At 36.4% G+C, this 27,918-nt stretch overlaps 1 protein-coding gene and 1 non-coding gene across 3 annotated transcripts in view; both read right to left on the bottom strand.

The window, feature by feature from the left end:
* Tsp5D (Tetraspanin 5D) overlaps positions 1-27,918 on the bottom strand; it is a 281,290-nt gene that overhangs the window by 38,584 nt on the left and 214,788 nt on the right. For both annotated transcript variants that reach the window (XM_069841262.1, XM_069841263.1), the window contains exon 2: positions 15,831-15,918. In XM_069841262.1, the coding sequence (XP_069697363.1) occupies positions 15,831-15,893 (63 nt within the window). In that variant the 5' untranslated portion in view covers positions 15,894-15,918. The remainder of the gene's footprint in view (positions 1-15,830; positions 15,919-27,918) is intronic.
* TRNAH-GUG (transfer RNA histidin (anticodon GUG)) lies at positions 10,060-10,132 on the bottom strand. Its single transcript has one exon. It is a non-coding gene; the product is annotated as a tRNA-His (tRNA).

Raw genomic sequence — 27,918 nt, 5'->3', positions numbered from 1 at the left:
ATTATCCCCTCAGCCGTTATAGCTGGCATTCGCAACCGGATTTCGCTACCTATCGTAGCTCCCCAAATGCATCACGATGCTGGGTGTTCACCGGTCCCATACACTGGCCGAAATTTCATGAGAAAATTTCTTCCCCCATGAGGACTCGAACCAGCGCGCATTCCGTAGCGCGAGCCCTAGGCAGGATGCCTTAGACCACGACGCCACGGCGCGGGACGCATTGTATTCTTTACCTGACATAAATAGGAACATTAAATCCAGACGTTTGAGATGGGCAGGGCATGTAGCATGTATGGGCGAATCCAGAAATGCATATAGTGTTAGTTGGAGGGCCGGAGGGAAAAAGAACTTTGGAGAGGCCGAGACTTAGATGGGAGGATATTATTAAAATGGATTTGAGGGAGATTGGACATGATGATAGAAACTGAATTAATCTTGCACAGGAGGGGCAGCAATGGCGGGCTTATGTGAGGGCGGCAATTAACCTGCGGGTTCCTTAAAAGTAATTTATAAGTTGTATTAAATTGAACATTACTCATATGTTCTCACTTATGGAAGTGAATCCTGGACCATCAAATAGGCTGACGAAAGGAGACAGCCTACATCAGCCGAAATGCAATTTATGATAAAAGCTGCTGGTTACTCCCTCTTTGACCATAAAAGAAATGAGGACATTCTTAAATAATTAACAATAGATTCAGTTACCCAGTACATACAGTAGAACAATACAGACTGAACTGGAAATAACACGTTGCCAGGACGACCTCCAACCGCTTGCCAGAACTGATCTATAGCCATACTTCAAGAGGCCGAAGGTATTTAGGAAGACCTAAAAAGCGCTGGATGGAGACAGTAACATAAATACGTGAAATGGTTATGATGATATTACTTACCACCTCCATCCTAACCAACACATATAAGGTCGTTGTCGTCCTAACAGTTTCGGTTGGGGATTGCCAGGATATGAGGACTAGCGGTGGGGGGATCTGAATCTGATTTACGAGGAGTTGCATCTCAGTAGGCGGAAATGACAAAGGTGGTCTGTGTTATTAAGATAAACCACCCACCAGTGCACTGCGACGCGCCATGTATGGGCACCTCGGAAAACAGGTTGTGTGAACTGTCTGGTTTGGCGGGATACAGCGCAGAATCCATCAAAACGAGCTTTCTAGGTTGGAAGTACTCGCTGTTGGTGATGTTTTATAGTGGAATTGTATTTAAATATAACATAACTTCTACGTTCAGACAAAATTCAATACCTTATTTCAGCAAATTATAGAGAAAATCATCTTTACATTTACTTACTACAAAAATCAACATACACAGTTTAATATAACAATTAATAAAATCCTTCATTAACTGTCACAATTTATTAGGCTTAATGATTATACAATTGTGACAGTTACTGAAGGATTTTATTAATTATTATGTTATACCGGGTGTTTCCGAGGTGGTGTTACAAACTTTCAGGGATGATGGCGAAGGGCACATGTATCAATTTGAGATAAGAACCCTGGTCCGGAAATGATAGAGTCAAAAATTACAAGCAAAAATAGTTGTGTGGAAATGAAATAATTTTATTCCTGTGTAAACCTTATTTATATGTATTTATCTGAACATCTTACACATACTCTATTCATCTGACGTTGTTTACGTTGTCTACTTACAGTATTCCTTCAATGCGCTGTCTGAGGGATGGGGACAGGAAACTACACTAAAGCAATGCAGAAAGCGTAATGTGTAACGGACATGGTCGGTCCTGATATGCACGTCTGTAGACAGCAGTGTATGTGTACAAGTTGCAGTGTCCAGTCGATCAGTCCTAGTGAAATGGAGGAGTAAACGAGAGCGGAATATGCAGACTTGATTTTCGAATACGGATGATCCAATGGGAACAGTAGACAAGCTCACAGATTGTATCGGGTCAAGTACACACGTAGAAGACATCCGGCCCATACCATCTCTCCACGACTGTTCCAAAGGTTAATGGAAGGAGGGCACGTGGTGCCAAATTACAATTCCATTTCCACACAACTATTTTTGCTTATAACTTTCGACTCAGTCATTTCCGGACCATGGTTCCTTATCTCAAATTGATACATGTGTCCTTCGCAATCATCCCTAAAAGTTTGTAACACCACCTCGGAAACATCCTGTATACTAGCAATATCCGTGCGCTTCGCTGCACTTGTTATAAATAAATATCACCGACTTAAATCTGTTATATTTCCAAATACAGCTTTGTTATTGTTAGTGAATAATTAATTTATTATCAGTTATAAATCGTTTGATCCTGAATTACTTTCAAATTTGTATTTAGAACTATGAATGTAACTGTTATTACCATGCAATAGGTTCTGGAGTTGTTCGATTAATTCTACTTTTAAGCTTGGTATTATGTTAGACCTAACAGCGTCTGAAATAGAATATATTTGTAAGAACTGAAGGTCGTTACTCTCAGCTGGAAGAAGGCTTTGTCACCAAACGATACCATTTGAAATAAGGTGTTCTACTGCCCTATATTATTTAAAACGTGTGTTGATAACGGATGTAATACCTAAGTTTTTAATTGGTTGTGAAAGCCCTTGAATCTCGTATTTTATTATGTAATTACTTTATAGTTTCATCTGGTATTGTATGACGTTATGACTGAAATACCTATGTTGTTAATTGTTTTTATTGTAACATTCGGCCATAACTGGCCGAGTATATAAGATCTCGCGCTCAGAGGGATGGATTTCGGGGTTTGAGATGGCCTACAAGCCACAAGTCATGCAAAAAATATACGTCAGGGATGATCAGTATCTGTTACTTGTTCAACGAGAAAGCCATAGATTACTGTGGAACCAGGAATCTAGAAAATTCAATGCAGCTCTGGTGCTTCCGATCGCTGAAGAGTATGGACCTTAATTCCTCTACATGCATGATAATGCCAGAGCACATGCTGCCGGAGTGATGTGTCAGTGGTTTCAAACAAACAATATTCAAGTTCTACAGTGACCTGCGCAATCTCCTGATCTAAACCCCATAGAGCACCTTTGAGATAACCTTCAAAGACAATTGCCGGAGGATCTAGATAAAATCCAGCCTCTGGATCAGCTGTGAACTCTGCTTAGACATCACTGGGAGAACATTCCTCAAGATGAAATTTTCTATCTTATTTCGTTAATGCCAAAGAGGTGCCGAGCTGTACTTAACACAAGAGGAGATGCCAGAAAAGTACTGACAATTGAGAGTGATAAGGTTTTATGAACTTCACAATCCTATGACTGTTTCTTTACAATTCTCATTCTGCGTTATTTATTCTGAAAAATGTTCAATATTGTTACTAAGTTATGTAATGATCGTTTATATGGTTAGTTACATATACCAAATGGACGGAGGATGCGAGCGGCTCGGCCAAGAGACATTGTTATGTTGCGGGTTCTCTGTTATCTATTCTTCCAGTATTAAAGATACGAAGAGCCTAAAAATGAGGGAAGAGGATACAATTTATGCATACACGAGTTTTTATATGATATTTAGCAATTAAGACATTCGTCTGCGCCCTCCTATTTACTTGCTATTAAAAATATATAAAAGAAAATGTTCAATTCGTAAAGTAGTCGGATTCTTTTTATTAGAAACTGTCTGTTAGTAAAGTTCTTGTAATTTTAAGTCAGGTATATTCAGCGCGGGAATTTCTAACCTTTAAACAAGTTGCAACAGTGACGTATAATATTTTCCAAGTGTGTGCCTCCATGAGATTCTGAGATTCTATGTCACTGTTGTATCTTATTTAAAAGCTAGAATTGTCCACGCTGAACATAACTGTTTCGATTGTTCGCATTATTTACCTGTCAGAATTTGATAAATCATGGATATCTTATTAATGTGATGCAAAATTCGGGATTATAATTCACGATAAATAATGTGACAGAAGAAAGTTGATTGATTTTAGAATGATTTCTCTCACCTTTTTTAAACTTCATGGCTAGGTACTACAATTAGTTGCTTAGAACTGCTCAGAATATACTGCTAAAAGGAGACATTTGTTGATGTCAAAATATGTTATAAGAGAGAATATTTATTATTATTATTATTATTATTATTATTATTATTATTATTATTATTATTATTTTCTCCTCCCTGTGGATTATCACCTTGACGAGGTAGGGAGGCTTAGTACCAATGAACCAGACGATCAAATCGGAAAGCTTAGGCTTGCGGTTAGATAGGAGGCGAGGGAACTAAGAATAATCCACAATGTGGGAGCAACGAACCAATTTGGAAAGCTGCAAACACGGAAGACCACAACGGCAAATATGGCGTGGAGATGGAAACATCGAAACGGCAAAATTGGCGGAAGTGGCAACCCAATCTCTGGGGATGAAATAAGAGACCCAGCTCAGGGAAACAGGAGTGAAGACCTCAACGGCAGAAGGCGCAAGAGACAACCCTCCCTGCGCGGTTAATACACAAGGAAGCAGGTCCATAGGCTTTGAGGAGGCAGCCCCTCCAAAGGACTAACCCTGCAGAACGTTAGTACCGTACTCAGGGGACATTTAAAAATACTTACAAGCTCCAAAGAGATAGCCGGACTGACCTACGGATGACGACAGAAGGAAAACATAAGGACAAACGTTTTGGAATTCAAGATCTAATTAAAGTAGCAACCTGGAACTTCAGAGGAATACACCACAAATAAACCGAACTGGAAAGAGAACTAAACGAAAGAGAAATAGACATAGCAGTGATAACAGAAACGAAAAAGAAACAAAAAGGAAGCCAAGACCTAAACAACTATACAATGTTTTATAGTGGGGTTGGAATAACTGAAAGAGCTCAAGCAGGAGTAGCAATATTGGTAAGCACAAAATTAAGAAACACAATAACAACATATGAATGGGTAAATCAAAGAATAATGAAAATAAGATGTAAAATACCAAAAGGAAATCTTACAATAATAGGAATTTATGCACCAGAAGAGGGCAGAAAACAAGACACAATAGAATTCTACCAGCAACTACAAAAAGTAATAGATCAAACAAATAAAAAGATTATCTAATCATAGCAGGTGATGTAAATGCTCGTATCGGGAAAACACCAATTACAAATGTAACGGAAAATAATGGAGAAGAAACGTTGAATAATAATGGGAAAACGCTACTAAATTTCGCATGCTTTAATCAATTGAGAATAACTAATAACTACTTCAAACACAAAGAAATGCACAAATATACGAGAAGTGAGAGAGGATCATACTCAATAATAGATTACATTATGGTTAACCAAAAAATGAAAAATCTGGTCAGGGACACAAGAGTCTTTAGAGGAAGCGACATTCATAGCGATCATTTTTTTACTGATTAGCAAAATAAAAATACAAAAGAAATGGTGTAGAAACTGGAAAAAAGAAACAAAAAAGAAAGAACAGAACAAACAAGAAATCTATAAAATAAAGTTACTAGAAGAAGAATCGATACAAGACCTATATAAAAGAAGGTTAAGAGATTATACAAACGCAGAAGAGCCAAAAGAGGAAATTGAAGAAGAATGGCAATGTATTAGAGGACTCTTACATGAAACAGCAAAAGAAGTTTTAGAGACAAAGAAAATAGGAAGAAGGAATAAAGGCTTAAAAAAATGGGATCCCGAAATTCAGAAATTAGTGAATGAAAAAAAAGAGGCTTATCTGAAATATCTTAATAACAAGAATGATCAGAATAAAATAGAATATAATACAACAAGAGCATTAGGTAAAAAGATATACTAGGAAACTAAATAGAGAACATTGGGAAAGTTACATAGCAGAAATGGAACACAATTTACATGGAAGACAGGACAAAGTATATAAATTTATAAGAAACCTCAATTCCCAAGAAAAAGATTAAACAAATCTGACAATTATACAAGATATAGAATTAGAAAATTATTATAAGAAATTGTGGACTGATAAAGAAAATGAAGAAGAAACTATAGAAAAAAATAAACAATTAACAGAAGTAGATGAACTAGAAATGCAAGAAATGTTAGAAACAATAAAGAAAAGTAGGAATAATAAAGCATTTGGAATAGACAACATAAATATAGAATTATTAAAAAATGCCCCGAGAAATTTTCAAGAAAGGTTACTAAATTTTTATAACAAATGTTGGAAACAAAAGACTACGCCAGAAGAATGGAAAATAGGGAAGATAATATCGATATTTAAAAAAGGAGATAAAACAAACCCAGAAAATTATAGGGGAATAAGCTTACTATGTACAACATATAAAGTATATGCAAAAATGATAAGCCAAAGACTATCAAATATAGTTGGCATAATAATATCAGAAGAGCAGACAGGTTTTAGGAAAGGGAGAAGCTGCACAGATAACGTTTTTACTTTAAAGCAAATAATTGAGAAAAGAAGGGAATTCAACTTAGAAACTCATATCCTTTTCATAGATTATAAGAAGGCTTTTGACAAAGTGTCTAGACCAAAATTGTGGAATATACTAAATGAAAAGGGAATCCCACTACATTTAATAGAAGTAATTAAAGATATGTATGGAAAAACAAAAATAAAAATAAATCAAAGAGAACCCATAAGAATAACAGGAGGAGTTAGACAAGGTTGTCCATTATCAACCAGTCTTTTTAATATATATCTAGACGACATGATAAGATCATGGAAACAAATAACAGGAGGAGGAATTAATTTAGGAAATATAATAGTAAAAACGTTAGCCTTTGCAGATGATCAGATTTTAATAGCAAAAACAGAGGACGAAATGCAGAGAATCTATATAAATTAAACGAAATATCAAAAAAATACAACATGGAAATATCACCAGAAAAAATAAAGGCAATGGCTTTCAAGGGCTCTTACCCAGTTCGGACAAAGATAACTTTAGAAAATAAAGCAATAGAACAAGCTTCAAAATTCAATTTGATAGGTTGCGAAATAACATACACAGCAGAAACAGAATAAATAATAAGTTAAACAAGTTTAATTATATAACAGGAACACTAAAAAGAACCTTGAAAAATAAAGCCAGAAAAGACTCCTTAATAAAATTATATAAGACGATGGCAGTTCCTATAATTACTTATGGATCCGAAACATGGACAATGACGGCACAACATATAGCCAGACTACAAGCTGCTGAAATGAAATTCCTCAGGCCAATAGCAGGATATCAAAGAACAGATAAAAAAAACACAATACAGAAATAAGACAACAACTAAACATAGAGGAACTAAATACAACAATAGTGAAATACAGAACAAGTTGGGAAAGCCACTTAACAAGGATGACGGACAATAGAATACCAAAAGCTGCATACAATTACTCACCACGAGGAAAAAGAAACTTAGGAAGACCTAAGAAAAGATGGAGGCAGCAACAATTTGGAGCCGGAACAGGCTAATGGAAGGCCTAAACAGTGATGTAGAAGAAGAAGAAGATTTTTTCTTTGTACAGCTAAAATATTTCTACATTAAATATTCTCACCCTGGTATTAAATGTTATGTTTTATTTAACGACGCTCGCAACTGCAGAGGTTATATCAGCGTCGCCGGATGTGCCGGAATTTTGTCCCGCAGGAGTTCTTTTACATGCCAGTAAATCTACTGACATGAGCCTGTCGCATTTAAGCACACTTAAATGCCATCGACCTGGCCCTGGATCGAATCCGCAACCTTGGGCATAGAAGGCCAGCGCTATACCAACTCGCCAACCAGGTCGACTCCCTGGTATTAATGGTTAAAAACAATGTACAGCTAAAATATTTCTAGATTAAATATGTTCGCCTTGATAATAATGTAAACAAATCAATACAAAATCAAGTGCAATAATTTCTAACGCGGATTAGCTCACCGCGTCAGAAAAGTTACAGCTTCCCCTCTAAAAGGAAGCCTTTGTCCTTCACGGGATACAATAGAGACCATACCTGCACAAACAGCGCTCAACGAGGGCGCGCGCTCCTTCGGAGCGGGAGAGCCGTGTTTACCGCTCGCCGAAACTGAGAGGAAGATACGTCAGAATGACATAGACTTGCTATAGGTAGAGGAGAGGGAAACGACCACTCAGCTATCTAGTGGAGTGCAGTGTGTAGGCCTATTCTCAGTAACTGTTTCACGTTGCTTACCTACTGCTACAGTACAGTATGGAGGAATCTAAAAGACGGAACATAACATTTAACATTTAACGATTTATAGCTCGAACTTACTGATCTTCAATGTGACCTATCGTTTGAATAATAGGCTACTACTAGCCTGGTTGAGTTTTACAAGACTGAACATTAACAATAATATGCATGACTACACAGGATGAATATGAATTTTTTTTTATTATTTTAGTAGGTTATTTTACGACGATTTATCAACATCTTAGGTTATTTAGGGTCTGAATGAGATGGTGATAATGCCGGTGAAATGAATCCGGGGTCCAACACCGAAAGTTACCCAGCATTTGCTCATATTGGGTTGAGGGAAAACCCCGGAAAAACCTCAACTCGGTAACTTGCCCCGACCGGGAATCGAACCCGGGCCACCTGGTTTCGCGGCTAGATGTGGTGTGGACGGTTGTGAAAATTATTGCTATGTTTGGCTCAACATTTATATTTGTGAGCAACTGTTTTCTATAATCAACTTCAATAAAGGCAGACATCGAACATCTGTAACTGATGTTTCATTATGATCAGTAGGCTACTGTTCTTTTCAGCTGCCAACAGCATAAAACCCTGTTTTGATATACTGATAAATAAAAATATAACAAAACGATATTGTACATTTAAGCAGCTATAGAATTTTTATTATTTCTGTAAACTAATTATTTATTAATTAATAATAGTCCAAGATAGTTTTGCAAACACTGAACGAGAATTCATTTCATGAACACTTGTAATAGTACTTCTTTTTGTGTACATTTTGTACGAGATCACCCCTTCTTCCAGTCCACCCTTATACAGGGCGCAGCTAATATCTGCATTCCGCTCATGAGCTGTGAGCCGGCTCGGAGAGCGCAAACCGTATGCAGGTCTGTAATAGACTATCTTGATCTTTCTTAATGTCGATATTTCATTTGGTATTAGTTATTGTAACCATTTTAAGGCTTTGTATGTAATATACAATGTGGACATGCACTTAAAACAATTACTCATTTAACAATATTAACTTCGCTAATGATTTGAATTGCAGTTCTGTTTTATTCTTATTTGGATTGTATCGTTTTGTTCCTTTGTATGCAAGCACCGCAAAGGCGTCGTACTTAAAGTGGGTCGCATATTATAAATACTGTGGCTAAGTAATAAAGTCTGCCCAGCTGATAAGAATCCACGTGTCATTGCCCAAGGTGAGCTGAGCCGTGCACATGAATAGAATAATGTAGAGCGAGGCAGTGGAAAATGTCCTGTGCGCTTCTAAAACGAATTATGCAGCGTTCTCATTAAATTTTAAACGAACGAAAGAAAAATTATTTTGCTCTTGTAGAGCTTCAACAATATAAAGATTTTTTAACGGATTATACATTTAAATTGTCCCTGATGTCGAGAGGTGAGTACCTGATAAGGTCCAGGGCCAAGAGCCCCAAGCCCTTTTAATATCATCACGAAACTGTATATTATGTCAGTACTTACTACTCCAAGATTTCACCCCAGCCTACTTGTAACTATTGCAAACGATAGATGAGGAGGAGGAGGTGAAGAGTGTTTGTGGAGCGAAAAGAGGAAACGGGCGTACCTCAAGAAAACTCTCTGAAACGTCTGCTTTATCTACCACAAAATCCGTCATAATCTGGCATCAGATCGAATCTGGGTGGAAGACCGAGCCTCGAGCTCAGCTATATTTGCTAATATATTATTATTATTATTATTATTATTATTATTATTATTATTATTATTATTATTATTGAATTTCCAAGTTTATAGAACCCTATTTTACCCGAAGGTATATTAGGGCTGTAATTAAATCATAGATATCATAGCCCTGTACAAATAGTTACATAAAATATATACATAATTATGACATAAAATACACATATTACATTAAATGTGTATGACAATACAAATCATGGACAATTTCGAGGGAAAAATTGTTCCGGGCCGGGCATCGAACCCAGGACCTTTGGTTTCACGTACCAACGCTCTACCAACTGAGCTACCCGGGAACTCTACCCGACACCGATCCAATTTTTCCCCCTCTATATCCACAGACCTCAAAGTGGGCTGACACCGTCAAGTAACCAACTTCGAGTGCACACTAACTCCGTGTGACTTAAATTGTGGTTCAAATCAACTTTACAGGGAGTTATACCTGAAATCTTGATTTGCATAATACACGTCACTGTTCGTTAACAGAAAACCACAATTTAAGTCACACGGAGTTAGTGTGCACTCGAAGTTGGTTGCTTGACGGTTGTCAGCCCACTTTGAGGTCTGTGGATATAGAGGGAAAAATTGGATCAGTATTGGTTGAGTTCCTGGGTAGCTCAGTTGGTAGAGCGTTGGTACGTTAAACCAAAGGTCCCGGGTTCGATGCCCGGCCCCGGAACAAATTTTCCCCTCGAAATTATTCAAATCAACTTTACAGGGAGTTATACCTGAAATCTTGATTTGAATAAAAATCATATTTATATTATACAAATACAAAGATATAAAATAAAATAGATATAATATATAGAAATAGATACACAATATATGAAATGCAGACATATTACATACAGTACTTTCCCAGGACATATCACACACAGACTTGTTACTTAAAATAATAATAATAATAACAATAATAATAGTAAATATAGGCCTACACACATCAAAATTGCCTAAGGAACATCATAGGCTGGATTTTTCTGGACTCCAACACCTGTTGTTTCTGATATTTACATATCCATGGAGATGAGACCAAGATTCGTCCAAAAAAGGCGTACTATTTATAATCTAGTGACAAAAGTTAGTAGTCTTTGTACTAGTGTGAACTTTTAAGGTTTAACTTCAATAGCTTTCTAGTAATTCACACAGAACACTAACGTATCTATCAGTTTGCTCTGAAAGTTGAAGCGATTTCAGGACAATTTTTCAAACGATGTTCAACACCATCCAAATTTTCCCCTGTAAGCACAGTACTTCGTCATCTGTTTTTCTTATGCGTAACACTTCCTTCTTCGTGGAATTAATTCGCAAGGCCAAAGATCGTTTTTCAACTTGGAGTATTATTACCTGGGAATCTTTCCTGAAATCTTCGAACTATATAGACCGAATTTGTTAATATACATCACACGAGACATCTGCACCCATTTAAGAACAGGGTTATTTTTTTACATGATGCCCTCTATTCATCTTTGCTAGAATATTCTGTCTGTTGTGTTAACAATTTTCCGAGTCACATTTACTACCATGTTGTACGTGAAAATCGTTGTTTTCTTAATATCTTTGGATGTTATGATGCACACACATTTTACAGACTCCTAAAATTACTGCAAATTTCCTTATACAGGGCTTTTATTTCAAAACTTCCTAGTCTAAATAACTACTTATTTCAAATGAATTTAATTTAAACAAAAAACAAGTTAATTTAGATATTGAGGGGGAGTTTAAATCTAGTGTTGATTGTACTTTAGGTTCCACCCCCTGTTCCTTTCTCACCGTCCTTTAAAATTTCAAATAGTACATAACTCTATATTTTGATACTTAAATTTGAAAGAGTATTGAATTGTTCTTGCACCTTGTTTCGTATCTTTTTTTCTATCGTCGTCTAGCAACCCGATTATTGTTATCAGTTCATTGTAGAATGAACACAGGTTATTTTAGGTAATTTAATAAATTTAATTAACTCAATTTACTGAATTAAATGTTCAAATTGTGCTCCATTGTTGGCCAAATAGTAATACAGCCATTTCGGAACTCCTCTACATAGCTTTGCTATAGTATCAGAATCATACGTAAATAACGTAAATCCCATTTTTTTGTCGTATCGAGTGTGTAGGATCTTTGGGTATATCAGTAGGCCTTTGCTTTATTATTGTTGAATTCCTGTTTCTATTGTGTGTTATAGATGGCTTATGTTCATGTAACTGATTTTAGATTCTGATTAATGTTTATATTGGTGACTGAGGCTGTGATGAATCACCGTATGTAAATTTTCAATCCGGTATTTGTCTTCGTGACCGAGGGAAACCATGAAAAAAAAAAAAAAACCGGTCAGCTTGGTCAGCCAAGAGATTTGAAACCGGGACCTCCCAAAAGGGCGTCTCAAACGTAACTGTTTGAGCCAACTGGCTCGGTTAATCTGTTTTTAGTAGTCTCTATCCTGTTTAAAATTTTTAAAGACTAACAAGGAGAGGACACGCTCTGTATATCACCGAATTAAATAAGATTGCGTGAGATGAAAGTACAAGACGTACTGTTTAAAGACATACCTGGTATGGGCGGCCAATGACCCCTCGTTTTGGAAATATTGGCTATTGTTTGTGATATACTTCCGTTAGGTGCCTAATAGTGAAGCATTAGACTATGTAACAGCGTAGCTCATACGGTTGGATGGTGTGTTGTCATCCAGGCAACCCCAGTTCGAATCCAATGCCTTCTCATGTTTTAAAACTTGATATTATTATTATTATTATTATTATTATTATTATTATTATTATTATTATTATATTATTATAACCAAAAGGACAATTTGGCCCAAGAGTGCAACGTCAAGTAGATGAACTCACTTCTAAATTTTGAAATATAATATATGTAACACGTTCTTCATCAGGACAGCTGACACCTCAACTCCATAAGCAATACTTGGAGAAAGTAATAAAGACATATGTGAACGAGCAGCCATTTCTTCTAATTCTTGACTCGTGGAAAGGGCAGGTAAATCCTTCTTTGTATGATGAAATATTTACAAATGCATAAAATGAAGTAACGTGCAACCTTAAAGTGATTTCACCCAAATGTACTGGATTACGCCAGTCCCGTGATGTTTATTTTTTTAGACAGCTGAAGATTTTTATCAAATATTTGCAAAATAGCCCTTTCCTTTTACAAACTGGACGACAAATTGCTTCAAGGAAGGAGGCCCTCAAAATTCACTCCTTAATTCACTTTCAGTTGTCAGCTCCTATATTCAAAGCCATGTTGAAATATGCGTGGTATGCATCAAAATTAATAAACGAACGAGAAGTGTTTGTGAATGTGAAGGATGTCTGTTTCGCAGCAGAAGTGCGGAGAAATGTGTGTGACTGTGGTCAACCTTCTTTCATTTGCTGTGCATGGTGCAGGAAATATGTATGTTTTGTGTGTTTTTATGACATTTATCATAATGAATCATGCACAAAATGAAGTGGAATAGAAACAGAACAGATACCAGTGACCTGCCTACGTGAACAATATTTCCTTGTTTATCCTTTACAATACAATATTAGTTAATTAGTAATTTGTTTAAAATATGATGAAGCGTTCAATACATTGAGAAATATGATATATGTAAATTGATTATTGTGATCACACTATTAATAATTATTAAAAGAAAAAAATATATAGGACCAGATGAGATTCGAACTCAGGTTGCCTGGATAACAACTTAGCATCCAACCATATGAGCTACGCTTTTACACAGTCTAATTCTTCCCTATTAGGCACCTAACGGAAGTATGTCACAAACAATAGCCAATATTTCCAAAACGAGGGGTCATTGGCCACCCATACCAGATATGACTTTAAACAGTACGTCTTGTACTTTCATATCACACAATCTTATTTAATTCGGTGATATACAGAGCGTGTCCTCTCCATGTAAGTTTATAATACCCAACATAATATTCCTTAATATTAGTGGTACTACCTGAAATAACCTGCATTCAACAATAGCTTTAGACGTAGTTTTATCACAGTCTAGTACCTACAGTCACGAAGCTCAATATGTACGGAATATGCATCCCTAGGTAGTTGCTAACCACTAGGATCGCTACTATCGCCTCATCACAGACAATGTGAAATAGTACCTGCACAGTCTATTGTTCCTAGTACCCTCAACAACTAAAGCTTCGTAACTGTATATTATACTAGACTGTGGTTTCATTCTCTTCAGCTCTGATCAAGAATAACAAAAATTCAGGTTGCCAGACGACGGTAGAAAACAAATGAAAGATGTATAAACAATTGAATACATTTTTCAAATTTAAGTATCAAAAGATAGGAGTGGTATTTGAAATTTCAAAGAGGAGTGGAGATGATGAAAACTAAAGTGCAATTAACATTGGTTTTAAATTTCCCCCTCAGCATCTACATTGAGGTACTTTATGTTTAATTTAAATTAAATTAAATTAAATTGAAATAAATCATTATTTAGAATGGAAAGTTTTGAAATGAAAGCCCGGTATATTTCTTTTTCCCTTGTGTTGCCCTGAAATTTGCTTAATACATTCTATCAAACTAGAACCTTAACCATACCGAGAAGAAATTCCTTATTGACAGGCTGTCAGGTGACTGTACCGGTACCGCTATTCCCCACCCAAAACAAGTTTCACTTATACTCTCTCAGTAGTTTGACTAGTCGCATAATTGATGAAGCAAGAAGATTCCTCTTAAAATTGTACAATAATAGAGAAATTAATACTACTCTAAAATTCAGTTCTACAGCTCCGATTTTATGGCAAGCTAGAGAACTATATTTAAAGTGTATTTCTCACATTATGTATGCACTTTAACAAGAAAAATAATATTTCAATTCTGTTCTTATTAGTTAAAAAGTTCTTAATATCATCTTTGTATATTTATAAAAATTGTAAGATAAAAGCATACCCTCCTTGCAACAAAATCATTATGAAAAAAATCGTTTAATGATTCTTGAAGTAGAAAGCTGTGTTTTTGATTCATATTTGACATGACCGTGGAAAAATTCAAATATCTTGGAGCAACAGTAACAAATATAAACGACACTCGAGAGGAAATTAAACGCAGAATTAATAAGAAAAATGCGTGCTATTATTCGGTTGAGAAGCTTTTATCATTCAGTCTGCTGTCAAAAAAACAAAGTTAGAATTTATAAAACAGTTATATTACCGGTTGTTCTGTATGTTTGTGAAACTTGGATTCTCACTTCGAGAGAGGAACAGAGGCTAAGGGAGTTCGAGAATAAGGTACTTAGTAAAATTTGGGGCTAAGAGGGATGAATTTATAGGAGAATGGAGAAAGTTACACAAAGCAGAACTGCACGCATTGTATTCTTCACCTGACATAATTAGGAACATTAAATCCAGACGTTTGAGATGGGCATGGCATGTAGCACGTATGAGTGAATCCAGAAATGAGTTAGTTAGAAGACCTGAGGGGAAAAATACCTTTGGGGAGGCCGAGACGTAGATGGGAGAATAATATTAAAATGGATTTGAGGGAGGTGAGATATGATGGTAGGGACTGAATTAATCTTGCTCGGGATAGAGACCGATGGCGGGCTTGTGACGTGAGGCAGCAATGAACCTCCAGATTCTCTTAAAGCCACTTGTATGCAAGTATTATATTTCATGTGCATTATTTTCGGATGACCGACTTACAGATACTGAATGTAAACAAAATCTATCCGACAGTTTGAGAGAAATTGCCATCCACAGACTAGACGGATGCAAATTCAAAACCAGTTTTTTTTGGTGCCATGGACGTTGAAAACGCATATTTTCCCAGAAATCCAGCATCACAAAACTTTCTGTACTTCGTATAATGTGAAAGCGACTTCATCGCTGCTTTCTCCATCATATCCCATAACATATTCCAAAATCGGATCTAAGTATCTTTGCTGAGATAGCCTATTCATTAATAGTGTCACGGTTGGTCAATGTCATTCAACACACAATCTCGGTGACTACCTGGAATGTTACTCACCCACATGAGGACGTTGAGCGCACAGAAGACATGCCTCACACACGTGTAGCCGCTGCGTCCCATTGTGTAATGATACGATCACTGCAACCTGCAACACACACAACTCTACGTCAGTAATTGGCAAGGACCGCACAGTTCAAGGTGTGCTAAATAAGTACGCAATATTGTTGAAAGGGCGGTAGCAGTAGGTTCGGTAACTAGAACAGTGTTGGATTATTAGGCTAATAAGCTAAGCATAATTGTGAAGTTATTGTATATTCATTACGAGAAAATCAAAATTAATTAATTATAGGTGTTTGAGTAGTATGATAATTATTGTAAATCATTAGACATGTTCAAAAAAGTTAGAACTAAATAATTAAGAGTTCCAAATGAATTTAAATTAAATACATAATCATCATTACTCCGATATTTATTTATTTAAATCCACCACCAACAGAAGCAGGCTTCCAATTACAGGTGGCTTACATAGATACATACACAAAATACATAAGAAAAAAAAAACAAAAACAACACAAACGAAAGGAAGAAAATACATAACGGTAATAGATGCTAGAATATAATATTGCAGTTAATATAGTGTCAAATGTCAATATAATGAAGCAAAATTATTTAAAATCTAGAGTAAAAACATTATAATACACTTCCTTATAATTTAAATATCTAAGGAAATACAATTCTTTTTAATGTCATATGAAATTTTTTAACTGTTAAATTGAAATCAAATTGAGAATCACAGTTTAAAGACAGAGAGTTGTAAGTATTACACATAACAAACAATGGAGAGTTCTTGAAGAAAACAATTCTAGGAATGGGAATAACAAAAGATTGCCTATGACGTAATTGTTTTTATTTACAATGAACTGAAGGAATTTAAGAAAATCACAGTTATTCAAAAATAAAAATAAATGTTTTTTTTTTTTTAGTCTGTAAGTTGAAGTGTAACAAAACAAAAGCTTCTGAAATTAGTCCTCAGTTTCACGTACTTTTTACAATAACATTTAATTGAAGTCAGGAGCTATGTTGCACACTGCCAACTGTAATTGGTCACAAAGATGTCTGTCCGTTACGTGGGTCCTACATTTTGATTTCACAGTTTTCATTCGAGAGAATATCACAGATATATGTACTCGTAGTTCCAAACATGGTTTCCACAAAACTGGCGAAAAATGGAACATTTCTGTATCTCTCATATTATAAGGAATTTTATATTGCCACCTTCTGCACTGTAAGAAAACTCTTCTTGCCACCTAAAATTAATTAAATTAATTAATAAATTAATAATTAATTTAATTAGAAATTAATTAAATTAAATCTTCTGTTTCTACAAATTAAAACTTTAACATAGACATACTCTTGATGTACTTCACTGTGTTCGTGTTTTAATGATACTAAAAAAAGGAATAATGCATGCCAGTGCTTTACAGGGAAGCAGAAGGGTTGGGGGAAAGTTACATTGCGGATGGACACCTGTGACAAAGAATGGAAATAAATAAATGTAATATTTCTATGTGCGATGCACAGATGACATTATTAAGTGTATAGGCTATGTTTTAGTTTTCCAGTTGGCCGCATCAAGTCAATCCCTTCTCGAGGAGGGGTTTAATAGTCATTATACGGCTGGAGCCTCTTTAAGAAACGACTTGGGTGCAGCCTAGTCCGTGACCTAGAGTGCACGTGCCCGTCTTCACGATTCCTTGCAATGCAGTCGCTCATATATGCACCTGACAAAACAAAGCTTCCTACACGTCGTGCAATACTTCTTACACAAGTGGTCTATGCTATACCCACGATGATGAGATGAGATTTGTTGGAATGCCACAGGAGAACCGGAGGTCCCCGGAGAAAACCCCTATCTTACCGGGACCACGGGCTTGCCCAACACAAGTTATAAATCGGGGACACACAGGGAATAGAACTCGAGTCCACAATATTATAAATTCAGCGCTCTAGCCACTAGGACACCGTGGCGGCTTAATAAGTGATGTTGCTCTAAATGTATGTTACAACACCATCACATTGTTTGTAACAGCCCAATAACCATTTAGTTAAGCGGTTAAGTGAACTATCAGCATGTAACAATTACGGAATGATAACTTCATTGCAAAGATAATGCATCTGAATAAATGTTAGTTTGACAATATATCGGTAGCAGCGTATTATGACTTCCACCAAACAATCCAGTCTTCCGTCTTCCTTTCTGCCAGTCACTGAGGGCTAGAGATGCATTTCGCAACATGACCTAATCTGTATGTAAGCCATTGCAGCTGCAGTCATGTTTTATGCATATCCTTTGGCATTCAAGCCACGTGTTTTAATGTTCGCAGGTGTGAATCGTTTTCATGATGGGATAAACAATGTAGTACAGCACTCTAGACGTAAAGAGAGATGGTGCATTCTAACCTCCCACGTCAATTGTATGGCAAATAATTATTGAAGATAGAGAGGCATCACTTTTCAATTAATTATTCTTCACAAAGTGAACTATTTATTATATATGACATTGTTTTCGATCAGGCATTAATTGTCTCCGCATATGATCCATATAATATCTTAATGTCGTCTATCATCCGATATCTCCTTCTGCTCCGAACTCTTCTCCCGTTCACCATTCCTTTCAGTGCATCCTTCAGTAGGCAGTTTCTTCTCAGCCAGTGACCCAACCAATTCCTTTTTCTCTTTCTGATCAGTTTCAGCATCATTCTTTCTTCACCCACTCTTTCCAACACAGCTTCATTTCTTATTCTGTCTGTCCAATTCACACTTACCATTCTTCTTCATATCCACATTTCGAATGCTTCAAGTCGCATCTCTTCACTTCTTCGTAATATCCACTTTCTGCCCATACAACTCCACACTCCATACAAAGCACTTCACTAGTCCTCTTCCTTAGTTCTTTTTCCAGAGGTCCGCAGAAGATGCTCCTTTTTCTATTAAAAGCTTCCTTGGCCATTGCTATCCTCCTTTTTACTACTTGTCAGCAGCTCATGTTAGTGTTTTTTGTACACCCCAAGTATATGTATGTGTATTATATATATCCATCCAGTGTGTTAATTAAATATGGGTTATTTCTAATAACTCTTTATATAGGTATTCATTTTATGACAAAATACCGAAATCAGAAGTTGTTGGAGATATCTAACTAAAACTTATGGATGTGGTCTCACAAAAGTATTGAGTCATGTACAGGGTGTACAGAGTGTGGGGGGGAAAAAAAAAAAACACTTTTTAAAATTTTACATATTTGAAATCTTCATTAAATTTTACATACAAATAGAGGTTTGACTCAGCATAAATGATGAATACTCTCTTGTAAATGTTACGGTTCTTTCAAATCCTTTGATAATGTAACACAAAATAAATGTTTGTATTAATATGGAGTAGGCCATGAAACAAACAAAAAAGTAACAATTGTTTCATAGAATTATTCATCAGTAATGCTAAGTCAAACTTCTATTTGTATGTAAAATTGAATGGAGATTTCAAATATGTAAAATTTAATATGGGGTGCTATTTAAAAAAAAAAAGTCATTTTTTGCCACACTCTATACATGAATCAATAATTTTGTGAGACCACAGCCATAAGTTTTAGTTAGATATCTCCAAAAACTCTTGTTTTTTTTTTGTATTTTTTTCATGAAGTGAATATAGCCTATAAAGAGTTATTAACAATATTCCATACTTAATTAACACACAATACAAATTGTTTTTTTAGTGACGGTATTACTATACAGTAAAATTGTAACATTCGCCTTATGATTGGGAAAAATTCCGGAAAAACACCGAACCGGTAACTTTAGAACCCAGGACAGAATGAATCATTGAATGAGTCCCTTAACTACCGCTAGACTACACAGGTGTCCTTCCAGGCATATTGGTCTTACCAATGTACAATTCTGAGTACATTTACGATTCAAAGTGATTAAGATATAGTTTTGAAACTGCGAGAAGACCACGGTTTGAGAGTCTAATCGCATTCCAGTTGTCTGTAATGCAGTATTATATGATGTATGTCGAAAATCACATACTACTTTCGTAAATTTTTTCTAATCCCGTTTTACTGGTTCGAAGTATGAAATTCTAATAATAAAATAGTAAATTATCAAAAGTTTTGGTGCCTATTTATTCAAATACTTTACAGCAGTATTTTAGCAGCAAATAACTTATCTTTACAAACACAAGTTTCGAGTTACGACACTATTTTACCGGGAGTGCGAAATGTCCACATTTGTTTTGATTATCACTGAACAACAAGATTTTCCTCCGACTTAAAACAATGTATTCCTTATGGTTTGGTGTGCGCTGAATCCGAAAATGCATCTCTTCTCTTCGAATCACGTAAGGTTTTTAAGATATTACTATGATTTCACTTTTCGATAAGCGCTCCCCAAGAAAACATCTGGCGCAGGTTGGAGGTTGTAAACCAAAATAAAAACTAATGCATTTTATGAAGCGAGTAGAGCAACAAGTTAATATTACTAAATTCAATATTTTGAAATTAAAGGACGAGGAAGCTAAGCAAAATTATCAGGTCGAAATTTCGAATAGGTTTGCCACTTTAGAAAGTTCCGACGAAGTTGAGAAAGAATTAGATGTTAATAGCGTGTGGGAAAATATCAGAGATAGTATCAAAATTGCAGCTGAGCAGAGCATAGGTTATTATGAAACTAAGAAAAAGAAACCGTGGTTTGATGAAGATTGTTGCATGGTAGTAGAAAGAAGGAAACAGGCAAAATTGAAATTCTTACAGGATCCAGTTGAGGAGAAGAGAGATAATTATTTCAATGAAAGACGGGAAGCAAGTCGTACACTTAGGAATAAAAAGAGAGGTTACTTGAAGGAAAAACTGAATGAGGTAGAAACAAATAGTAAGAATAAAAACATTCGAGATTTATATAAGGGTATAAAGGAATTTAAGAACGGATATCAGCCAAGGGTAAACGTGATCAAGGATGAGAATGGTGACTTGCTTGCAGACTCTCCATCAATCCTAAACAGATGGAAAAACTATTTTGCGCAACTACTAAATGTGCATAGGCCAAATAGAAATGATCGGGACGAAATTGAAATACAAACTGCTGAGCCATTTATACCCGAACCCACGCTTTCAGAAGTCGAAATTGCGATAGAAAATCTGAAAAAGTACAAGTCTCCAGGTATCGATCAAATTCCAGCAGAATTAATACAAGAGGGTGGAAGTGCATTATATAGCGAAATTTATAAACTTGTACTTGCTATTTGGGAAAAGGAAATTGTACCAGAACAATGGAAGGAGTCCATAATTGTACCTATTTTTAAAAAGGGGGACAAAACCAACTGTGGTAACTTTCGAGGAATATCACTTTTGTTGACGTCGTACAAAATTTTGTCCAATATTCTTTTGAGGAGATTAACTGCGTACGTAGATGAAATTATTGGGGATCATCAGTGCGGTTTTCGGCGTAATAGATCGCCTATTGATCAGATTTTTTGTATTCGGCAGATAATGGAGAAAAAATGGGAGTATAAGGGTACAGTACATCAGTTATTCATAGATTTCAAAAAGGCTTATGACTCGGTTAAGAGGGAAGTATTATATGATATTCTTATTGAATTTGGTATTCCCAAGAAACTAGTTCGATTAATTAAAATGTGTCTCAGTGAAACATACAGCAGAGTCCGTATAGGTCAGTTTCTATCTGATGCTTTTCCAATTCACTGGGGGTAAAGCAGGGAGATGCACTATCACCTTTACTTTTTAACTTCGCTTTAGAATATGCCATTAGGAAAGTTCAGGATAACAGGCAGGGTTTGGAATTGAACGGGCTACATCAGCTTCTTGTCTATGCAGATGACGTGAATATGTTAGGAGAAAATACACAAACGGTTAGGGAAAACACGGAAATTTTACTTGAAGCAAGTAAAGCGATCGGTTTGGAAGTAAATCCCGAAAAGACAAAGTATATGATTATGTCTCGTGACGGGAATATTGTACGAAATGGAAATATAAATATTGGACATTTATCCTTCGAAGAGGTGGAAAAATTCAAATATCTTGGAGCAACAGTAACAAATATAAATGACACTCGGGAGGAAATTAAACACAGAATAAATATGGGAAATGCGTGTTATTATTCGGTTGAGAAGCTCTTATCATCCAGTCTGCTGTCCAAAAATCTGAAAGTTAGAATTTATAAAACAGTTATATTACCGGTTCTTCTATATGGCTGTGAAACTTGGACTCTCACTCTGAGAGAGGAACATAGGTTAAGGGTGTTTGAGAATAAGGTGCTTAGGAAAATATTTGGGGCTAAGCGGGATGAAGTTACAGGAGAATGGAGAAAGTTACACAACACAGAACTGCACGCATTGTATTCTTCACCTGACATAATTAGGAACTTGAAATCGAGACGTTTGAGATGGGCAGGGCATGTAGCACGTATGGGCGAATCCAGAAATGCATATAGAGTGTTAGTTGGGAGACCGGAGGGAAAAAGACCTTTAGGGAGGCCGAGACGTAGATGGGAGGATAATATTAAAATGGATTTGAGGGAGGTGGGGTATGATGATAGAGACTGGCTTAATCTTGCACAGGATAGGGACCGATGGCGGGCTTATGTGAGGGCGGCAATGAACCTTCGGGTTCCTTAAAAGCCATTTGTAAGTAAGTAATGCATTTTATGAGTTTATGACTTATTTCCGGTTCCTTATGGTTGTTGGAATGTTCTTTTGTACTTATAATAAATAAACAGATATTGTTCCCTTCTATTCAGTAAATTTCATGACAGTTCAAAGTGAGGTCTACGCAATGAACAAATAAGAGTGCGGTTTTCAGTATTTGAAAGACAAGTTTACCAGTCTGAGTGAAGGCAAATTAAAAGAGGCCATTTTCATCGGTCCACAAAGTTATGGCTCATTGTTAGAGGAAAAGCGTTCCATTACAGAAAACATGGCATGACGCACTTTCAAAGATGTTTGCTTATATTTCCTTGGAAATTATAGGGCAAACAACTACATAGAACTTCTGGAAACCATGTTAAGTGCATGTGAGAAAATGGGGTGTAATATCTCTCAAAATACACTTTTTACATTCTCATTTGGATTTCTTTCCTCCTAAACTTGGAGCGGTAAGCGACGAGCATGGGGAAATATTTCATAAAGAAATACCTGAAATGGCAAGACGATATAAAGGAAGATCAACGTCCAGCATCCTTGGGGACTATTGTTGGTTTCTTGCAAAAGAGAGTCCCGGGACTAGTTATAAACAGAAGTCATCCAGATATATATTTTTTTAATGCCAAGTTCAAATTCTAATTTTTTTCTCGTTATACGAATGAAATATTTTTATTGTTGTTGTGGTTTTTTGTGTTTTAAACTATTTTACTTGAAGCAAGTAAAGAAATAGGTTTGGAAGTAAATCCCGAAAAGACAAAGTCTATGATTATGTCCCGTGACCAGAATATTGTACGAAATGGAAATATAAAAATTGGAAATTTATCTTTCGAAGAGTTAAAAAAATTCAAATACCTGGAAGCAATATTAACAAATATAAATGATACTCGGGAGGAAATTAAACACAGAATAAATATGGGAAATGCCTGTTATTATTTGGTTGAGAAGCTTTTATCATCCAGTCTGTTGTCAAAAAATCTCAAAGTTAGAATTTATAAAACAGTTATATTACCGGTTGTTCTTTATGGTTGTGAAACTTGGACTCTAACTTTGAGAGATGAACATAGGTTAAGGGTGTTTGAGAATAAGGTGCTTAGAAAATATTTGGGGCTAAGCGGGATGAAGTTACAGGAGAATGGAGAAAGTTACATAACACAGAACTACACGTATTGTATTCTTCACCTGACATGATTAGAAACATTAAATCCAGACGTTTGAGATGGGCAGGGAATGTAGCACGTATGGGCGAATCCAGAAATGCATATAGAGTGTTAGTTGGGAGGCCTGAGAGAAAAAAGACCTTTGGGGAGGCCAAGATGTTGATGGGAATATAATATTAAAATGCATTTCAGGGAGGTGGGATATGATGATAGAGACTGGATTAATCTTGCTCAGGATAGGGACCAATGGCGGGCTTACAGTATGTGAGGGCGGCAATGAACCTCCGGGCTCCTTAAAAGCCAGTAAGTAAATAACAGTATTTTAGTATCCAGTACACATTTTTCAAGTATTATGAGGCATTTTGAATCCCTAGTGTGTTGTAATTTTATCAGTAGCAGCGAAAAATAAAAAAAAAGGTATTTTCATAAAAAATTCAATTCACGTTCCCCGGAAAATGGTAGCGTATGTGACGGGGCAATTTGGATTTTAACTTCACATTTAGGGCACGCATATTAGTAATATTCACCAATTTTTATTTCAGAGCAAGACAAAAAGTAAAAATTTGTTGTTTAATGTTTTGGGCGCATCCTTACTTTGAAGGAACGTTCAAATTGTGACTGCGCACAGAGCAAGCTATAGTGCATCCAACTTTTCATACAATACGCAAACACTGATACCTTCTACACTGCCGTAAAATGGCGATTCGACACACTGATACAAGTGTGTAGGCCCACGCTTCTTTATAGCACAGCACGACTTAAAATGCGGAACCACCAACATAGTGCTGCATAGTGTTTACAATTTACAGGCATCTTCTCGAGCTACCGCAAACAGAAACGAGACGCTCGAGGACGCCATAATGCCAACAAACACACAGATAATGCTGGAAGTGAGTACTTCGTTACGATCCACAGGTGAGTATGTGCTAAAATGTAATGCCACAATGGCAACGATATCACCAATCTAAGACTAGCCTACGTAGAGAACTACAACATTGTCAAAACGAACAACACAACAAACAAAAACAGAAAAGATTGATTAGCTAGAATGCACAATTTTAAATGTTCACATTTCGCCATCTTTATACGTGTGAAACTTAAGTAATTTATTGTTAAAAGTAGACATTTCAAAACAAATGCGAATCTAACGGTACAAATATATTTACAGTTTGAAGCTGTTAGGTTTTGTAGTATAAAGAAAGAAAATATCCATAATAGTGAAATTCTATGTTGATTAATTTCAGACTGTTAATTATGAGGACAGATAAACGAATTCACTAGAAAATATTGCATGGTACAGTTTATCATCATTAGCTATTTAAAATGTGGTTTCTGTGATTTCCTATAGAAATATAAGAAATATAGAAAATGGAGAAAAGTTAACAGTATTGTAATATTTTCAACCCTCTTCTATAGAAGAAGGACGTAATTAAAAAAGAATTGACTGCCTTGTTCTCGTACAATATTTAAACATTAACCATGGAACTCATTGTAATCACAAGAGAACGTATTACCCTACAATATACATGAATAATGTTATATTCCAGCAAGAGATGCAGGGTACAGATAGTTTTTGTTGATTGTCTTAAAACTACGTTTTCTGAGTTAGGCCCTTCTTCCAGCTAACCCGAGTCCAATTGAAATCTGCGGTAAATAGACAGGGCTGTGGCAATTGTTTCGAAATTGTTCTCTTTTTCTTCAAAATTTTATTATTCCAAAACTCGAATGATTTTTATCACTGATGCAGAAAAAAGATAAACTGCCGTCAACTATAATATTTTCAGGCTTCCAGGTAAAGTTCTTTGTCTACAAGACATCCATAAGCACGGGGGCAGAGAATAAGGCTCCTTAGCTTTCTTAGGCTAGGTGGTAATGTACTCTGCTTCCTCCATCTTTTATAGCAGCATTTCTAAAACTATGGTCCGCGGACCACCTGTGGTCCCCGAGGTCTGCTCTTGTGGTCCTTCAAAAAGGACAGAAGAAAAAATAAAATTCAAGCGAATTGCGTATCACACTATAACTGAACATTTCCGAGGTAGGAAATGACACATGGCAATCACCGTCCACTTTTTCTCCAAGTATTGACATTTTATGAAATTTATTACCCTATCTGTATACCGACTTCCCACTCTACTCTCAGCAACAAAAGAGGGATTTAAAGCACTATGAATATGGTGTTTCTCGCCATCTTTTCCCTGCACATCAGCTGATGACATGTGGCTAAGTACAATGGCATATCTTCCAGATGTATTGTCAAAACTAAACGAACTAAATCTCTCTCTACAAGGTAATTCTTTGACTGTTCTCAATGCCCGTGAGAAAATAAAGGGGTTCGAGAGAAAACTTTGTTTGCAGATAGTTCCGTAAAACAGAGGAATTTTTCACTATTTCCAACCCTAGAGTGTTTTTTGGTTGAAAATGATTTCGTTATTGGAAAAGAATTATGCAATGACATATGTTCGCATCTCGAAACTCTGAGGTCACAATTAAAAATTATTTTCCAAGTAAATATGACGAATTTTCATGGGTTCGTGATCTCTTTCATTGCGATATTGAAAATAACAAACTTTCATTGAGTGAAAGAGAACAGTTAAATGAACTCTCGAATGACACCGGACTTAAAATGAAATTCCAAGCGGAAGGTATGGTTAATTTCTGGACCTCATCACAAGTGAAAAGAGAATACATTGAACTGTACAATGGTGCTTTACAGATTATAATTCAGTTTGCTTTTACGTATTTGTGTCAGAAAGGGTGTTCATCACTAACTCTAATAAAAATAAAGTACCGAAATCGACATGATGTGTGGGTGAAGATCTCCGACTTAAGCTTACCAGCATACATCCAAGTATAGAACAACTGTGTAAAAATCGGCAGGCACATCCATCTCATTAATGTGAGTACCAACATTTATTTATTTTGTTTAGTTAATAAGTTAAGGATTATCCAAACTCTAATAGCTTTGATTTATTAAAAACGAAAATGAATTTTTTTTTCTATTAACAGGGTACTATCTGATAGGATGGAAGAGAAGGCCTTGTGGCCTTAATCCTATCTTACTTACTTACTGGCTTTTAAGGAACCCGGAGGTTCATTGCCGCCCTCACATAAGCCCGCCACTGGTCCCTATCGTGAGCAAGATTAATCCATTCTCTATCATCATACCCCACCTCCCTCAAATCCATTTTAATATTATCTTCCCATCTACGTCTCAGCCTCCCTAAAGGTCTTTTTCCCTCCGGCCTCGAAAACTAACTGCCAGATAATCAGTCCCATTCCGAGGCTTATTTGAAGGATTCGTAACAAGCTGTTTTTTTATGGTGATGGGTTGTTAGCCCTTCGCCCAACCCCCAAGCTGAGGACCACCCCTCATCAGCTGTCTACGACTGCTTATTCAATATATTCGCAGCTACCCTCCATATCTGGAGGCCGTCTCCTCGATCCGCAACCTGAGGACGCGCCATGCCGTAGTGATAGGGACCCACAATACATCCTATCAGATTAAATAAATAAATAAATAAATAACTTGATTAGTTAATACTAATATAAAATTAAATGAATTAAATTAATTTTAATTAATTAATTCCGTTTTAAAATATAAGTTACGGATATTAAAATGTGCTACAAAAATGATAAATTTGCTTTCAAAGGGAACAAGAGTAAGGTGGTCCGCGGAACTGTTCTGACTTTAAAAAGTGGTCCCCACTTCAAAAATGTTTGAGAAACGCTGTTTTATAGGAATCTGAGTGGATCTCAGAGCAACCAAGACGAGGTGAAAAATCCAGCCTTCCTGGATTTGAACTCGGGCTTTTCCAGTCAGTATTTTTTGCACCACACTGTCGTTTAGGCGTCCAGTTCCATAGTCTTGCCACGGCGAACACCGGAGTACAAATAACGGTAGAAATTGCTGGAGACGGCGCTGACGCCAGTCTTCAGGTATTAATATAACATAATGAGAGAAGCAAACCTTAAAAACACTCCTCAGAAGTGAGGAGTTCACTACACCCAATAGGACACGTAGAAAGGTGCGGGACAACTCGTATGTACACTGCAGCGCCTGGCTTGAGGCGGCCACATCACATACGCTGCAGCGTGGGCATTACGTAGGCTTTCCGTCTACCACGTGGGAGCAACACGGTCACACCTGTGGAACTACGTCACCACCAACAAAAACCAACCCTCTGCGGGGGAGGCAGAAGTGTCGAAGGCCAGACATGCATAAACAGCACAACTGAAAATTCAATTCCAGTACCAACCTACCGCACAAGGTTGCAGAG

The sequence above is a fragment of the Periplaneta americana genome, chromosome 12 (assembly GCF_040183065.1).
Source record: "Periplaneta americana isolate PAMFEO1 chromosome 12, P.americana_PAMFEO1_priV1, whole genome shotgun sequence".
Lineage (NCBI taxonomy): Eukaryota > Metazoa > Arthropoda > Insecta > Blattodea > Blattidae > Periplaneta > Periplaneta americana.
This window is presented reverse-complemented; position numbering and strand designations above follow the sequence as displayed.